We start from the raw sequence: 19,013 nt of genomic DNA, 5'->3' as shown, positions 1-19,013 counted from the left end.
CCATGAGTCAATGAAGAATTTAATACAAGGAGAAAAACTGAAGAAATGAAAATTTTAAAAATTCAAAATGTCAGATGGGCCTGATGCAGTAACCTAGTGGCTAAAGTCCTTTCCTTGCTTGTGCCAGGATCAGTTCTGTATGGATGCTGGTTTGTGTCCCAGTAGCCCCACTTCCCATCCAGCTCCCTGATTGTGGCTTGGGAAAGCAGTGGAGGATGGCCCAAAGCCTTGGGACCCTGCACCAGTGTGGGAGACCCAGAAGAAGCTCCTGACTCCAGGCTTCAGATCAGCACAGCTCCGACCATTGTGACCAGTTGAGGAGTGAATCAACAGATGGAACATCTTCCTTTCCGGATTTCTCACTTCCCAATAAAAACAAATAAATCTTTAAAAAAACAATCCATGAGATATAGTTTCTGCTGATCTTTGTTGGTAAGATGTGTCTCCAATAGGCAGCATATAAATGACATATATATATATATTTTTAAATTAAGGCTACTAATCTATAACATTTGATTGAGAAGTTTAAGCCATTTACATTCAGGGTTAAAATGAGTGGGTTGTAAATTGGACCTGTCATTTTAGCAGTGGGTTGTTCATTGCTTGATTTGGTCTTCTGTTATTGTACTGGGGTGTTCTTCACATATGCCTTTGGTTTTGGTGGGTGCTATTCCTTTTCTCTGTCAAGAGAACATCTTGAAGTTTCATTTGTAGGGCAGGTTTGGGAGAGGCATGTTCTTCAACTTTTCTTTACTGTGAAAGAATTCTACTTCATTTTCAAAGACAAAGGAATGCTTTGCTGGGTATGTTATTCTGAGCCAACAATTGCTTTGTTTTAGAATCTGGAATATGTTGCTCCATTTTCTTCTGGCCTGTAGTTTGCTGTGAGAGGTCAGCTGTGAGCTTAATTGCCATTCCTCTGTAGGTCAATTGACTTTTTTTCTCAAACACATTAAGGACCTTTTCCTTAAGTTCCATTGAAGAGAACTTGATTATGTGTCATGGTGAAGATCACTTTTGGTCACTCCTGTTGGGAGTACTGTGCCCCTCCTGGATGCTGTTTCCCAATTATTTCTCTAGATTAGGGAAATTTTCCTTTATTATTTTATTAAATGCACTTTTAAGCTCAGCTCCTCTTTCTGCACCTCCTAAACTCGCATAATTCTTATATTTGGCCTTTTAATAATGTCCTTTAATTCTTGAATACCTTTTTTGGCTTGACTCAGCTCTGCTTCCAGCTTTTTGATTATTTTACCATTGTAGCAAGACATACCCTCAAATTCTGACATTCTTTCTTCTGGTTCATTATTATGGAGACTCTCCAGTGTATGTTAATTTGTTCCTTTGTACCCTTCATTCCCAATAATTCTACTTGATTTTGTTTCAGTGTTTCTATTTCCTGTGTGACATACTCTTTAAGTTCCTTGAACGCTAATATGTGCTTCTTGTCATTGATAAGAAACTTTATAACAAGTGTGATGAATTCTTTATCCCCCATTTTCTCGATGTATTCCTCAGTTAACTCTGAGGTTGGCAAAAGACTTTTGCTCTTTTGCAGGGGAGTCTTCAGTAATATTCGTTGTGCTTGTGTCTCTTGCTGTTGGTCATTGTACTTCTGGTTGGCAGATTCTTCTTCTCAGGGCATGTCACCCACAATTCAATTTTACTTATTGTGGTTTACTTAATACAGTTCTTTGCTTGCAGTCACTTGTGCCGTTCTCTCCAACGAGTTTTAGTTCGAGACTCTATGGTAGACTTGCACCACTGTCTGCGTAGTCCAGCTCCTGGCTCTCCACTTCCTGTGATTCCTTGCTGAGGCTGCAGTTGGCTGTACAACCGTTCTCCCACTTCCTGTTTAAGCAGTTGCTAGAATTAGGGAGACAGCAGGTGTCCTAAATAGCTAAATAGTTGTTGGCAGTGCTAATCTTGCCAGACCTGCTGGCCATTAGGTCTAAAGGCCACACAGACTTAACTTCCTGTGTGATAATATTTAGAGATGAAGCTTTGGATGTCCCCCAAAGAACCAGTTTGATCCCAAATTCTTTTATGTTTTTTAAAAATTATTTTGTTCACTTGAATGGTAGAACTATAGAAACAAGGAGCTCTGCCATCTGTAGGTTTACTTCCCAAATAGCCACAGTAGCCTAATGATCAGGGCTGAAATAAGTGCAGCTAGTAACCAGGCTTCACCAGGTTTCCCATGAGAGGTGCCCAAGCACTTGGGCCATCTACAGCTTTTTTTAAGGAACATTTAGCACTGAGTTGGATTGGAAATGCAGCAGTTGAGATTGGAATGGACACTCATAGGATATACTCAAGTGTTACAGGAGATGTTTTGACTACCTGCTGTTAAAATTTTTTAAAAATTTTTCTTTTTCAAAAAGGTTTATTTGTTTTTATTGGAAAGGCAGATCTTATTTACATACAGAAAGGTCTTCCATCTGCTGATTCACTCCCCAAGTGGCCACAATGGCTAAGCTGAACTGATCCAAAGCCAGGAGCTCCTTCTGGGTCTGCCACGTGGGTCCAGGGTTCTAAGGCTGTGGGCCGTTCTCAGCTGTCTTTTCAGGCCACAGGCATGGAGCTGGATGAGAAGTGGAGCAATCGGGACATGAACTAGGCACGTGCAAGGCGAGGATTTAGCCACTGAGCCATCATACTAAGCCCCCAGATTCGTTATTTTGGTAGTTCTAGGTAGGTAGAAACTTAATTTGGTGAGAAGGTGATTAGATTGAATGAGGTTACTAGTTAGGCCTCCATGATTAAATATTGATGACTTTTGTGAGAAACTACTTGGACCTAGCCAATATACAAGCAGAACAGACAAATAAGACAACAAAAACAGTATCACCACACGCTAAGCCATTGGTACTGCCCCGTCTTGTACTGCTAAGCTCCAAAATTGTAAATTGAAATACACCTCCTTTCTTCATATATTGATTATTGTAAGATTTGTATTGTAGTAATGCAGTGATGTAGTAATGAGTGACTGATACACAGTTTTCAGGCAATAACTTGGATAATACTAACCTGAACTATCTTCTCAAATGGGTTTCTTAGACTGAGGTTTTTATCAAGCTTGTAATTTTACTGTGCATATCCAAGTAACATGAAATACAGTATTTTTTCCTCATGAACAATATAACATAGATAAAAATTATGGTGTGTATAGAGCCCGTAAACAAAAGCACTGTAAAAAGTATAATTTAAACTGAATTGATTTTTTAGTATCCTTATTTGAATAAGTATGCACGTGAATTGAATATGTCTCCAAACTAACTGAAATCAGTTTGTTATTTTTAAGCAATCAAACCATATAGGACAGGAAATATTCTAGTTTTTAAAGATTTGATTATTTATTTGAATGACAGACTTAACAGAAAAGAACGGGAAGAGAAAGAGTTGCTTTCATCCTTCCACTGGTTTACTGCTCAAGATGGCTGCAGTAGAACAGGCTGGTCCTCTCTGAAGCTCGGAACTAGCAGTTTCTTCCGAATGTCCCATGTGCCTGCAAGGCCCAAGCACTTGACCATTTTCCAAAGTTTCCCTATGCAGTTTAGCAGGGAGCTGCACCCATGTGTGCCAGCGTATGTTAAGAGTTCAAGGTTAGGTTAATTTGAATGGATGCAACAATAGAAAGTGAAGTGCGTGACAGCTGACATTTTTTTTTGTAAATTCTTTGATACTCTGATGTATCTGTTTTTAATGCCTGCTGTTATACATAAGCATACTTTTTGCATATTGACTTGTCTTGTAGACAATGCATACATAAAGAGATAAATGTAATAGTGTGTTAGTTACTTAGTGACCAGTTCTTAGAACTCTGAGTTCTGATATCTTGGGATAACAGAAGTGTTTACAGACATGTTTACTATGAAATAATTATTTCTAACAATGTTTTACCAGGTTCTTTTCTCACGTTATATTCTTTCTTAAGATAATGACATTGGTACATACATAAGTCTGTGTAGTTTTTCAAATACTCTGTCTTCATAATTATTGACTTAGGCAGTTAGAAGTGTTACCAGTTATAATATTTTTCTGATTAAGCACAGTAATTGCTTTATTTGCGTAAAACCCAGCTTAGGTGTTTATATGTTGTCAGTCACTGGTTTGACAGTATAAAGATAGAAATTATGACAACATATGATTTATAAAAAAATGTTTTACTCCTAAAATATGTTTCTGAACTTCTGCTTCTGTAATTGCTGGAATAGGCCTAGTGTGTGAATAGGACATATGGACCAGTTTGTGTTATTCAACATTCAGGTAATTATTTAATGAAAATATGGTTTATTTCCCTTGCATAGAAATTGGTTGGGAGTCATTTATTAAATAACTCTAGGAGTATGTTAATTTAAATAATGAGTATATTATTACCTTATTCAGCTTTCTTCTGTGGTCCTTATGGAATTTTATTTTTTCCCGTAGGTATATGTGGAATTTGATGATCTTGAATGGGATAAACGAGAGTGGGTTAAAGTTTATGAAGATTTTTCAACTTTCTTGGTGGAATACCACTTAATCTGGGCCAAAAGGAATGACCCTAGTCAGACTCAGGGATCAAAGAGCAAGCAGATTCAGTGGCCTGCATTGGTAAGATCTGTTTTTGTTTCATTAAGCATTTTCAGTTGTTTTAAACATTTAATATGGGTTTATATTGCTGGTTGTGAGTTAATATTCCTGTAGAATCTACAAAGTATCTGGCAGAATTTTCAAAACAATTCATTTTGTTAAGCAGCTTTACATGTTTTTCAGTTGTCTTTCATCATAAATAATCCACAGTTTCTTCTATCCAATCAGGTGAAATCAAACTGGATTAAGGACTGGCTGCTAGGAGATAGCTGCCTAGTTTGTATGTAATGTGGAATTTTTAAAAATGAAAGATAGGGATGCTTTATATATTCAGTAGTATATGATTTTTCTTGATTTGTTATTTGTGAATCATTGTGGATGATAACAGGTGTTAAGTGTATAATTATATATTCAAGGTAATGGGTAAATTACTTCATGTAAACATAGATTTAAGAAAATAACAGATTTGAACACATTTAATGATTTAAATCTCATGAAGGAATAATAAAAGCTATAAAGGTTACCAAATTTTGTTACAAGGATAGTCATGTTAATCCTTTTCTATGATTAGAACAGTGAAATGTGTTTATTTCCTTGACTGTGGTTTTAAATGTATAAGGAGATTATGAAGTTAAAAAGACAAAAACTAAGTGAGTTGAAGCATAACATTTTTAATAGAAAACAAAGCATAAAAGAGGAAAATGATACCAGGATCTATGGATTAGATAGGAATTTTCAAATAGCAAAATAAAGATGATGATTTTATCCATCTAAAGGTGATGATTTTTATGGTGCATGTAATGCAGCATATTACATTCCTACCAGTGGTATACAAGGGTTACAATTTGTCCACATCTGTGGCAGCACTCTGTGCCCTCGGGGGAAGAGTAAGTAATAACCTTATGAAATGTAGTGTGGAATCTTGCTGTAGTTTTGATTTACCTTTTCTAGTGAATGTGACATTAAACATCTTTTCATATGCTTATATGGCTGTTGGTATGTTTGCAAGAAAAATTTTTTTTTCAAGAAGTGTCTGTTCTTGCTCCATTTTTGAAATGGCTGTTTGGTCTTTTGCCGTTGAGTTTTAGGGAGTTTTGTGTTCTAGATACAAATCCTTTATCACAAATATGATATGCAAAGTTTCCCCACTTCATACATTACTTTTTTATTCTGTCCATGCTGGCCGTTGACAGACAAAAGGCATGATTCTGATTAAATCAAACAAATTTGGGGCTGGAGCTATTATACAGAAAGCTAATCCTCCACCCTATGGGATCAGGTGCCGTCCAAAGTCCCAGCTGCTCCACTTCCATCCTGCTCTCTGCTTATGACCTGGGGAAGAAGCAAGAGTATGGCCCAAGTGCTGGGGCCCCTGCGCCCTATGGAAAAACCAGAAGCTCTTGGCTCTCACTTTGGCACTGATTGTTGCAGCCATTTAGGGAGTGAACCAGTAAATGGAAGATCTTCTCTTTATCTTTTCTTCTCTCTGTAAAATCTACCTTTCAAATAGAAATAAATAACTTCAAATCTTTTACTTACCTTTTTGAAAATGTAGAGCTTAACAGCATTTCTTTACTTTTTTTTTTTTCTTTGAGATTGATTTATTTTACTTCAAAGAGTTACAGGAGAAGTAGGAAGAGATATCATCCATTGGTAACTCACCAAATGGCCACAGGGGCCAATGTTGAACCAGTCTAAAGCTGAGAGCCAGAAGCTTTAAATCCCCAGTTCTTTCTCAGGCCTTAACTGGGAGCTAGATCAGCAACAGAGGAACCAGGATTCAAACTGGCACCTGTGTGGTTTGACATTGCCACAGGCAGAGGATTAGTTCGCTGCAACACCACATTGTTGTTTTTGTTGTTGGGGTTTTTTTTTTTTTTTTTTTTACCTTTTTTTCCCTGTCTTTGTCATCATATCCAAAAAGGTGTTTGTCAAATCCAGCTGTAAATCACATTTTGAAGGCTTTATTTTTTTTGCACTCATTTTTAGTTGTTTTGTATGATATAAGGATCCAGCTTCATGCCTTTTTTTTTAATGTTAATACCCATTTCCTCAGATAAATGTATGTTAAAAAGCATTGCTCTTGCTTTCAGTGAGTAATTTGACAAGGTATATAAGCTTTGTTTCTGGATCTCTAAAGATTTCTGCTTATCTCTATATATATTTGGGGGGATGAGGTTGCTTTGTTTTGTTTGCCAATACTATGCACAAGGTTACTGTAACAAATTTGAAATCAAGAACCATTTGTTCTCAAAGTTGTTTTCTGGATTATTGGGCTCTTTATGATGCTGTGATATTCTGTATGAACTTGAGGAGGAGTTCTTTGGTAGGTGTCATTTTGATTTTAATTGGGGTTGCCTTGAAACTGTAGATAATTTTACAGATATAAAAAGTTGTAAGTTGAATATAGAATGCCTTTCATCTATTTACATTTTCTTATTCAGCAATGTTTTGTAGTTTTCAGTGCACAAATTTTTCACTTCCATGGTTAAGTTAGTGTCTTGGTGTAGCTTGTTCTTCTGTGTGGTATGGTATTATTAGTAAATGGGAATTAATTTTTGCATGTTGATTTTGTATCAAATTGTCATCAATGGTAAAACAACGAAAGGTTTCCATATGAGATAAGGAACGCAGCAAGAATGCTCACTTTTGCCAGTTTTATACAATGTAGAATTGGAAATTCTGTTCACAAAATAACATGAGAAAAATACATGGAAGATACCTAATTTGCTCCCAAATATTACCCTACATATAACAAATCTAAAGATGCCACAGTAAAACCTAATAAAACTAATAAATTCAATAAGTAGCAGGCTATAAAGTCTATTTTTAAAGAAAATACTTTCAGTTAGGACTGCATTAAATTATAGATCCTTTTTTTTTTTAACCCAATGCTTCATCTTTTCCTCCTGAGTAAATAAGTAGGTAGTTCATAATGGCTGCATAATATTTAATTTTAAAATGATCCTTTTTCCTAGAATTTAATGCCTAGAATTGCAGTTGTTTCTAATTTGGAGTTTATATTTAACAGTGATAAATTTTATGTAAATCTGTCTGCATCTCTGATTACTTTTTGAGTTTAGATATCTAGTGGTAGAATTACTGATCAAAGGGTATGAACTTGAAAAGTAGAAAAATCTAATAATCTATTCTCCATAAATTAAGTGTTGCAGTGACTGCCATCGTTCCAAGTCAGTATGTAAGTATTTTATGTTACCACACCCTTAGAAGCATTTTTCCCCTCATGTCTCATTTTAAATGAAATAAAAATTTTAAAAGAAATACAAAAGCAGGGGTTATTTTATGTCTTAAGGGGATTATACCATTGAATGTTATCAGTTGTGTCTCTGCTAATTTAATATTTAAAATGCTGCTTCATTGTTTTAATTCACTTTCCTTAAATAGATATATTTTTTCATGTTTATTAGCAGCTTGTTTTTCTTATGAATTGTTTGAATTTACTAGGATTTTGTTTCATATACTGTAAAGAGCTTTCTTTATATTGTAGATACTATTTACAACATTTTCTGCATGTTTGTTTTATGGTTTGCTCAGTTTAATCAATCTTTTAATCAGTCTTTTTGAATTGTAAGTGCACTTTGAAAGAAAGTTCTATATGAGATAGCTTGATTACACTAGATAGTCAAGATATGTCTCTGGCCTGCCTACTCTGCCTCCCTCCCTCACTCCTTTTCTTCTTTCTTGTTTCCTTTCTCCCTTGTTAAAATTTGTGTAAAAAAGATCCGACAAAGTGAAGTGAGAATGCTTATACTATTTAAGAAAATAATCAGTTGAAGTTTCTTAAGCATTTTGCAAACATATGAGATCTTTTTGTTGTTTTTCTGTTCATTAAAGTGACACTTTAATGGAATTCTGAATTTTTAAATTTCTGTAGCAGAATGAGATTTTTTCTGTAAATTTGAAGACTGTATTAAGGTAACAATAGACTGAAACACTGATAATTTTGTGTTTGAGTTTCTAAAAACTTAATATTTCTAATTCTGTGCTCATGATATTTGCTGTGGGTCTTTTTGTATTTAATAATGTTTGTATTTATTATCCTTTTCCTAGTATGATTCCTCGTGTGGTACCTGTTAATTACTACATATTAATTATATTATTTTGTCTACCTTTTATTTCTAGCAGTAGTGCAAACTGGCACTGTACCTACTAGTGCCTTGAGATCATGACAGGATGAAAAGAGATCTGTCTCATTAGCCTATTCTGAAATTCAGTTTTAAAATTTAAAAGTAATTATACCTCCAACAAAATATGACTAGTATAATATTCGGGTTACTTCTCTGGAATTGTGTCTTTGTCTCTCATTCCAGGATATCCATATAGCAAAACATTTATTGAAGCACCACATGTAACAGCTGAGTGGTGTTGGGTTTTTTCTTGGTCCTGTATGACCAGGGTACCACGTGAGGCGATTCTAATTGATGTAGGCTAATGTTGTTAAATCTCATTTACTTTTTAAGTAAATTACTTGTGAAGACATATTTATCTACACCAGGGAAAGAAAATGTTGACATTCATAATTGAAATCAACGAATCAGCCATCTAACTGGGTTAGGGCCCTGGCTCCATCTCCTTTAGGAAAACCTTCTGTGGGGAGTGGGGTTTCGACCCTAACCCAGCTGGGCTGTAATGCTGCTGCATTTTCTGAGGGACAGAGTTTTCTACTTTTCTGCTGGCCCAGCCTTCCAGATCACCCCAACCAGAATTAATCTCACCATCCTTTGTTCCTATAGGACTTTGTACCTCTGTTTTTAACTACCAACACATTCTGCTTTGTATTATATCTATATGCATGTTTGTTGTCTTCAACTAGATTGTAAGTTCTTTGAGGACAGGAATCATCTTAGTCATCTTTGAAAGGTTCCCAGGAGTCTAGCATAATGCCTTACTACCTTAGTACATAAATACTTTACCCAGCCAGTAAAACCCTGGTGAGAGAGCTATATCAAGTTCCCTGGTGATTAGTCTGTTAAAATCAAAGGACAGGAGACTAAAGTAAGCTTGTTTTTGTGATGAAACTGTTCAGGTTTAAACATGGCAGGGTAATCTAAAACAAGTAAATGTATAATGTCTTCATTAAAATCAAATACAAATTTGACTCCTTAAGTGATCAGTGGGGAAATGTGAAATTGCTTCTTGAAATGAGTTGTTACAAAAACATGCAAGGGAGGGATAGACAATTTGATTCAACCAAATATGCTCTTCTTGGATAATTGAGTTTTTAAAGTGCGTTTTAAGAAATTCAGACTAATTCCCAGTACAATTTTTCCTTCATAGACAAAATTATTCTGGTTTCATCCAGAATTATGTTCCTATAAGAACCTTTGTTAATTTTAGTTTCTTTTCTACACTTTTTTTTTTCACTATTGCAGAAAGAAACTTAGAAACTTCCTAATGGGGGAATATGGTTTATTCTCTTTGAAACAAGATTATTATTATGCTGACTGCTATATTGCATTTGCCATAATTGTTTTAGGCAATGGCCTTAACCATATTTTACTAAGACATAAAGATATGCTACATTTCAAATTAATAATCCTTGAAATAGAGTTTAAGAGTTTCAAAAATCAAATTATTATTAAATTATTATTAAATTAAATTATTATTTAATTAGAAAGGCAGAGAGTTACATAGAGTAGAGACACAGAGATCTTCTTTCCACTGGGTCACTCCCCAATGGCCATAATGACTAGAGCTGGGTTGATATAAAGCCAGGAGCTTCTTTCAAGTCTCCTGTGTGGGTAAGAGGGCTTAAGGATTTGGGTCTTCTGCATCTTTCATGGGTTCATTAGAATGGAATTTGATCAGATAAGAGCAGCTGGAACTCAAATAGGTGCCTAAGAGAGGATTCTGGTGCCGCAGGCTGAGGTAGGTTAAACTAGTATGTCGTGGCTGAGGCTCCTCAAGAGTTTTTATATACCAGTAATTATTTCTGCAATGATTTTACTTTGATAGATAGTTACAGGGAACTAGTAATCCTGCAGAATTGTTACTTCTTTGTCAGGTTCTATTTCAGGAGGAGACATACATATATATATATATATATATACATATATATATGAAAATTATCAGTCTTTTCAAATGATAAAATCATAATGATAAATGTGATGGATTAGTGCATAAATTTCTGTGAGTCATAAAGTGACATTATTTGGGGCAAAATAATTTATTGTAAGAGCTATAAAAAAGTTCATACTCTTTAATTCAGTAATTCTACTCTTAGGAAATTATTCTTTAAGCACATTATTTTAAAAGGATGTTCATTGCAGGAAAGAGAAGTGAAACGGTATGGATGTCCATTTTGTGAATATTGTTAAATTCAAGTTTTGGAATATTATGCAGCTTTAAATGTGTTAATTGGATTCACTTTGAAGAAACATGGGAAAATAAAAAATATTTTTAAAATCTTTATTATGTTGGAGTCAATTATTTTAGAATAATTAATGAAGTAACACAGAGCAATTTTTCTAATGGATCAAAACTCGTGTTTTTAATTACAAAAACATTTCCAAGTAGATTAAAAATTTGAATGTTAAAATTCTGTCCACCATTATTTATTTTGGAAATAATTTTTTTCAAATTGCTTAGCAGACTTGGCTTAGGCTTTTGCTTAATATGTTTTGATATTTACTATTTTTGTGTTTTGTTGACTTCATTTTAAGATTTGTCCTAGAACAATTACAGTGTCAAAAAATAAAACTTTGCAATATAAATATTAGTGTAACATGAAATAAAATATAATAAAGATCTTAAAAATAGTTTAAAAAATTTTGTTAAGTCCATTTGAATTAGTCATTTATTTTCAGCTCTGCATGGTTGAATATGACCATAGTGGTCTCCTAGTCATAGCAGAGAATGTTGGAGTTGAAAGAGAAAGTGCTGATTGAAGACAATGAAATACATTAAAAACATAAGCCTTTGTGTAGGATTTCTCCAACTTTGTCATGTACTGTTAATATTGGGTGAAATTATCTTTAGAGTATTTCATAGTAGTACCTACTAACAGAGATGTGAAGATTAAGCAATACAGATATTTTGTAAAAGGCTCAGTATTAACAATGAAATGAGTTTAGGCAGGTGAATGCTAAAAGGGTTATTTTATTAGATCATCCTTACTTCTGGCATCAGTCTCAGGTTTACTAGTTCTCTAAAACAACTCAGAAGATACTGAAAGCTCCTATACTGAAATTTAAATATGCTAAAAGACAGGCGTGAGTTAAGCATGCTACTTCATGGATCCTTTCTCTGTGGAATTATGGGCAGCATTATCTTGCATTCACAATATGTGTTATCAACTGTTAAAACTCAGTTGAGCTTAGCTTTTGCTTTCTTCAGGTTTTGTTGGGGTAGAATCACATGGCATCTGCCTGGATTGCCTCTTCTCTCTTCCTGCTCAAAGATCAAAATGATGCCATTAGTTAACACCTGCCGAGGTTGAAATGGCAAGTAAGAGCTCAAAACCTGTCTTTTTAAGTCACTGTGTTAAGAGTTTTTGCAACCAAGGCCTACCCACCAAGTAGGATATTCCAGAAGCCTAAAGACTTAATGTTTCTGGACATCTACAAACTAAAAAGTAATGCTTGTCTTAACAGTAGTGGTGTGAATACAGTTGTCCATTACCATTCATGGGGTATTGTTTCCAGGACTACTGTGGACCCCAAATCCTGGACTGCCTGATCTCTTCTTTAAAGTGGTGTAGTACTTTCATATTACTGTGCAAGTATACTTGAGGTTTATCTAAAGAACTTAAAATATGTAACAAATGCTGTATTAGTATTTGTTAAACTATTGCTCGGGCAGTAATGACAAGAAAAAAGTGTGAATGTTGAGTACATATGCAATTTCATTTTTCTGTGACTATTTTCAGTCTGACATAGGTTGACTCCGCAGTGGCAGAACCAACAGTAACATTTAGAGGAGCCAGTGTAGATACATTGGCTTAAATTTTAAGGAAACAATTTTTTTTGTTTACAAGCCATTCCATCCGTGTGTGTGTATGTGTGTGTGTGTTAATTTCTGACTTCTTCCTTTGATTATACCACATAAGAAACTTGTACAGAATTATTTCTATTATTTCTCAGAGAAATTAACTGATAGTTGACTGATTTTTTTTCTTTACCTGATTGTCTTATGTCAGTATTACATTCTGAGGAGGTTCTAATTCCATCACATATTTGATTGTAAGCATCCTTATTATTATAAGATTTAGTCATATAAGGTGATTAAATCGTACTGTCAGTGTTAAGCTATATTGTTTATGGTCACTGTATAATTTGGTTCTATTGCAGAACACATCATTAAAAATTACAGAGCAATTTGCTGTACCTACTCAAACCAAAATGACTTTTCCCTGTTTATATTATTTTGAATGACCATAAATGGCTGTTGTTACATTACTTCCTTGGTTCCAAGTTCAGAATAACCAGTCAGCCTGTCTTAATTCTCAGGAATAGTGATGACTGCTGTATGATAGCTTGTTCTTGCTTATAAAAATAATATATTCATAGCATTTTTCTGCTCTAACTATCCTAATTTTATAATGGAATTGTTCCCATCATATTTTTCCAGTGTTACTCAAGATAGTGTGCATATTGTATCTAAATATTTTATGTCCTTTGATCGTGGATGCACTGTCCGTTCGTGCCTGATATGGACTAATTTTCTTTCAAATGGAAATTTTCTGGTTCAAAATCCTGGTAGTGATTGCTTATGAATGATAATAGGCTTTCGCATTGTCGTCTGAAATCCACATAGGTTATTGCACCAAGAATTGTCTTACATTCTGTGCTGCTGGGGATTAATTTGTGTGGACACAGTCATTTTCATTGGCTTCTGTTTTTCAGGTCTAATCAGCATTGTCTAAAAGGAAGATTTGTATGAATTCTGTTTTAAGTAATAAAAGCATTCCCCAGTCAGACATAACTTTAGATAAAGGAGATAAAACTGCTTTACATAAAGTCAGTTCTTGTATTTTTCACTCAAACTTTTATCTTAATTCTATAAAATTTATGTGCTTGTATCATCTCAGTCTAACTTAGCCTTTTTGAGAATGACTCAGTAGAGTTGTAACTTCTGTACATGGAATTCTTATGTTAAGGAGTCATAGAAGCATTCCTCTGTTTTACCCACTTAAATGTGTTTTACTTTAGATCCCTATTTGGACCCTGGCAAAGTACGTACTTAATTCTTAGTCATTAGATGTGAGAACATCAGCTCAGGCAACTTGAAGTTAGGTGTTAGGTATCTTACAGTAATTTTTACCTTCTAGTTTTTTTTTTTAATAGATTGATTTATTCTTAATTGAAAGGCAGATTTTATAGAGAGAAAAGCTAAGAGAGAAGGTCTTCCATCTTCTGGTTCACTCCTCAAATGGTTGCACCAGCTGGAGCTGAGGTTACACTGAAGCTACTAATAGATGGGATTAGCTAAAATCAAAGCTTGGACTTGACAGCAAGATTCAGCTTAAACACATCTGCCCTTTAGCTATTACAGGTGACAGTAATCAAGGGACCATATAGTTAATGGGTTGTATTACATTTCTTTATAAAACCAGTGAGTCAAATCCTTGCCAAAATTCCATTGGTAATTTTTAGTACCATAGCTGGAGTTAAATCTTTCATTTCTAAGACTCTGATAACTTTGACCACAAGAAACTGATTACAGCACAGCTGCAGTTCCATGAATGAAAGTTGTGTGATATTCTATTTTTATCATTCTGAGAGCCAGTTTCAATAAATTAGCATTATTCTGGTTATCTTACTTCTGATACTGCCTGCAAGTAGTATAAGCAACTGTAATTTAAAGTAAACTGTTTTCACTTTTTTTCTTTTTAAGTGCTTCAAGGGCAGTCACAGAGTCAGAGATCTTCCATCCATTGTTTTATTCCCCAAATGACTACAAAGATCAGAGCTTGACTGATTATTATCCAGGAGCCCGGATAATAGCTAAGTGGCTTAATCTTCACCTTATGCCTGGTAGTATCCCAGATGGGTTTCAGGTCATATGCTGGCTGCTCTGCTTCCCATCCAGCTTCCTCCTTGTGACCTGGGAAAGCAGTTGAGGATGGCCCAAAGCCTTGGGATCCTGCACCCTCATGGGAGACATGACTTTGGATTGGCTCAGCTCTGGCTGTTGTGGCCACATGGGGAGTGAACCAGTGGATGGGAGATCTTTCTCTATATATATCCTTTGGGTCATCCTCTACTGCTTTCCCAGGCCATAAGCATGAATGGGAAGTGGAACATTCAGTGCACGAACCAGTGCCTGTATTGGATCCTGACCCTTGAAGTGTGAGGATTTAACCATTGAGTCATTGCACCCCGGCTCCTACTTGCACTTCTGAATCATGGATGTTGCTGCTTTTTTGCCACAGTATGTTTCATAGAATATTGCTTATTGATCAGGGAAGCTTTACTGAGACATTGGTGGTGTATCTGTCTTTCCAGTAAAAAAGAAATAAAAATTTTGTTTTTTTAATTTTATTTGTTGAAAGGCAGTTACAGAGAGAAGGGTAAACATCAGAAGTGGCATAGTTGGGACTTGAACTAGGCTTATATGTGATTTGTGGCCATTGTAGTCAAGGTCTTAATCTGCCCAGCAGTGCTGAACCCTGCCTTATGATTATTTCAGTAACAAAATCTGCACCCTTGGCAGTGAGCTGAAAGACATTTATTTTTAATTTAGATTGGTTAAATTTTTAAAGGATTTATTTTTATTGAAAAGGAAGATCAGATCCACGGAGAGAAGGCGAGACAGAAAGTTCTTCCATCCATTAGTACACTCTCTAAATGGCTGTTAATAGGTCACAGTTGAGCCAGAGCCAGGAGCTTCTTCTGCACCTCCTTCGTGGGTCCAGGTTTATCCAGGTTTCTCGAACAGGTGACTGGGAAATACCCCTCTATTACTGCCTTCCCAGGTGCATTAGTGGGAAGCTAGATTGAAAGTGGAGTATCCAGGATTCATACCACCTCTCCAATATGGAATGCCAGGGTAACAAGCAGCGGCTTAGTCCTATATCACAGTGTTTAGAACCTATGGTGCCTTATATAAACAGTTACTTTCTTCTACCTTTTAAGATTAAAGGAGAGTACTCATGACTGAGACAGTTGATTCCTAAGGACCTTCTCTGAGCCATTGTAGTTACCAATTAGTTAACCAATATTATATTTCTGTTTGTAGCTAAGTATCTGATTACTATAAAAGTATCAGCCCAGTATTGGCTTCAAAAAAGAATTGCCAACTGTCTTTGGTTTCCAAAGAAGCAGTAAATTTTCGTTAATTTATCTTACAGAGAAAAATGTAAAATTTCACTTGATGTATTTCAGTTCCTTCAAATAAAAAAATAACATACCTACTCACTTAAAACTGTATGGTCTTGTTCTTCTAGCAGGTGAATCACCACTGCTAGCAGCACCATGAGAATCACCCTATTCTTTCTCACAGTCTATTGTTATAGTTTTGAGTTCTTGGGGAGCAAGTTTTGTCTTCCAGTTGTACCTTTACATATTACAGTTCTTGGGAAGATATTTCCCTAGTACTTCAAGGGCTTTCTTTATCCATGCTGTGTGTTAATACAGTAGTTTGTCCTGATTTTGTTTATCATGCTAGTCGTTTTCTTTATTTTATGTGATTATTTGATGAATATCATTCTTACCGAACTACATATACATTCCATCAAAATTGAGTCATGCTAGTCCTTGTTGACTGTGGTAGCCTTTTCCTCCAACAGTGGGATTTCTGAATAGACTTTATAATCTCCTCAATATATAACTTTTAATCATTTTATCACTTTTATACTGAATTTCCGTTAGCCTGATTTCCTATTTATGTATTATTTTTTGGTGTTATTTAGTAATCTTTATTTACTCACTGTGAGGTTTATTTATTTTGATTTGAAAGGCAAAATTACAAAGAGATTTTCCATAGTAATTTTTTTTATATAGCTTTATTCAAAGTCTTTAAATAAATTTATGGCATATATTGGTATAATAATTGTATAGGCACACTTACATATAAATTATATTTTATATATTACATACAATATTATAGAATAATATGTAGTCTGTATACTTATATCTAAATTATTTTTTTCAAAATTATGAAAATATTGTGAAATTCCTTTGACAAATGGTGAACTTTTTTTCAAGGAAGTAGTAAAACAATCTTTAGGTACAAAACTCTTTAATAATATTGCGGGTTTACTGTGCTTTTTTGTTTAAAAGATTTATTTGAAAGTAGATATACAGAAATAAGGAGAGACAGGATTTTCTGTCCACTGGTTCTCTCCCCAAATGGCCACAATAGTCGGAGCTGATCCCATGTGCAGCCAAGAGCCAGGAGCTTCTTCCAGGTCTCCCACTTGGATGCATGATCCTAAGGATTTTAGGCCCTACTGTTGCCTTCCCAGATAATAAGCAGGGAGCTGTAAATCCATAACTCTTCAATAAGATATTCTTTAAGAATACACATTGTGAGATGACAGGTTGGGATGCTTATACCCTGTGTCAGAAAGCAAGTTTGAGTTATGGTTACCCTGCTTCTCATACGCCCTCCTCCAATAGGTTCTGGAAGGTAGCAGATCATGGGTTAATTGTTGTGTCCTGCTGCCCATTTGTCAAGGCCAGATGAAGTATCAGGCTCCTGATATTATCTTTTGCTTTGGCTGTTTTGTGCCTTTGGGGAGTAGAGCAGTGTTGGAAAATCTGTGTCTCTTTGCTTTTCAAACAAATGGAAACAATGACAATTAAAAAAAAAAAAACTAGGGGAACTTAAAGATTCTTTGTCTACCATTAATTATTTTATAAACAAATTGATTGTATGTATTTGAGAGGCAGTTAATAGACATAGGAAAGAGACAGGGAGGGAGGGGAAAGGTTCATCTTCTACCCATTAGTTTACTCCCCAAATGTCTAGAGTGACTGGGCCTGTCCAGAAACTTCATCCCAGTCGCATATGTGGGTAGTTTGGACCATCTTCCATTGATTTCCCAGGCACTTTAGCGGGGAGCTGGATTTCAAGTAGTGTAGTCAGGTCTCCAGCCGTAGCTCAGATGGAATGCTGGCTTTGGATTAACCCACAACACCAGGCCCATCATCCCATCATGGTTCATTAACCTTAGACATCTATGAGATATTTTGTTTGTTTCTTTAATGAAGTCATGGTATTAATAAATTCATTCCTTTCTCTTTTCTCCTCACAATACTGTATTCTGTCCAAACCAAGGTGTTTGGCACTTTAGAAAAAGATAGTTTTACATCTCCATTGCTTTGTCCTGTTTATTTTTCCCCATCCATGTAACCTTTTTACCTGTTTGTGCATGTTATGTCCCTGTGAATGCAGAGTACTGCATATTTCAAGGAGCCTTTCATTTCAAGGAGCTCATTGGATTCAGTCAGAAATTATTTCTTATAAATTAGCACTCTCTAGAAAAACTTGCATTGACATGAACCTTTGGGATAAAACTGTCGTACTCTTATAGGCATTTTTGATGACAAGAATTAATATTTTAGTTACACTTTTTACCTTCTTTCCCCCTTAGTACTAGAGCATAAAATCTTAAAAATGATGCCAACACAAAGTTCTGTGAACAATTTCTCAACACACTGGCCCATACTAGATGCTACATAAATCTTTTCACCAGCCTTCACGTTGGCATTTTTGTAGATGAGGTATTTATAAAGTAAGCAGTTTGCCTGTGAATCTATGGCTTGTGAGTGGCATATCTGGTATTACTATAACTCAACCCAAGGTTATTTTATATTTAGCCACCCAGTAAGCTATTTGTGGAAATGAATCATACCTATGGATTATATAAGGTTTTTTGTTAGCCATGTGAGGGCATTTCAGAAAGTTAATGGAAAATGGAATTGAAAAGGAAGTTTGTTTTAGTAGAAAAAAATTTGAACGTTCAACATTGTGGCCTACTGAGTAAAGTTGTCATCTGTAATTCTAACATTCCATAGGGGCATGTTAATCTAGTCAGTTTAAACTTTGTAGTGCTATACTGTAAAGAACTAGGGCCTCATAACTTAATGTTTTACTATAGATGTTAAGTTAAACTGACTCAGTAGGCTTTATTTTTAATTTACAGTTGTGTAAGTCATTAACGTTTTCATATCTGCTTGGCTTACAACCTTGATTCCCACATAGTATTTTATTTTAAGACTTTTAATTAACATTGTGTTTACTTTTTTGTCTTTGTTCTTAATACTTTCAAGGTAATATAATTGAATATAATGTATATTGTTTTATATTCATGAGAAGAGTTGTGCATGTAGGTTTTTACTTCTGAGAAATGAGTATAACATAGATAAGAAAAAATGTTTGTGTTTAGTTGTATGAATGTAAACACTGAACAAGAAAAGAGGAAACCAGTAATCATGGTTACTTTCATGTATGAGGTTTGAGAAGAGAAGTTT

General features: G+C 35.0%; 1 protein-coding gene across 1 annotated transcript in view; it reads left to right on the top strand.

The window, feature by feature from the left end:
- JMJD1C (jumonji domain containing 1C) overlaps positions 1 to 19,013 on the top strand; it is a 173,104-nt gene that overhangs the window by 31,672 nt on the left and 122,419 nt on the right. The window contains exon 2 of the mRNA XM_040976042.1: positions 4,432 to 4,596. Coding sequence (XP_040831976.1) covers positions 4,432 to 4,596 — 165 coding nt within the window. The remainder of the gene's footprint in view (positions 1 to 4,431; positions 4,597 to 19,013) is intronic.

This window comes from Ochotona curzoniae, unplaced genomic scaffold (assembly GCF_017591425.1).
Source record: "Ochotona curzoniae isolate NIBS_2020 unplaced genomic scaffold, NIBS_Ocur_1.0 contig_2692, whole genome shotgun sequence".
Lineage (NCBI taxonomy): Eukaryota > Metazoa > Chordata > Mammalia > Lagomorpha > Ochotonidae > Ochotona > Ochotona curzoniae.
This window is presented reverse-complemented; position numbering and strand designations above follow the sequence as displayed.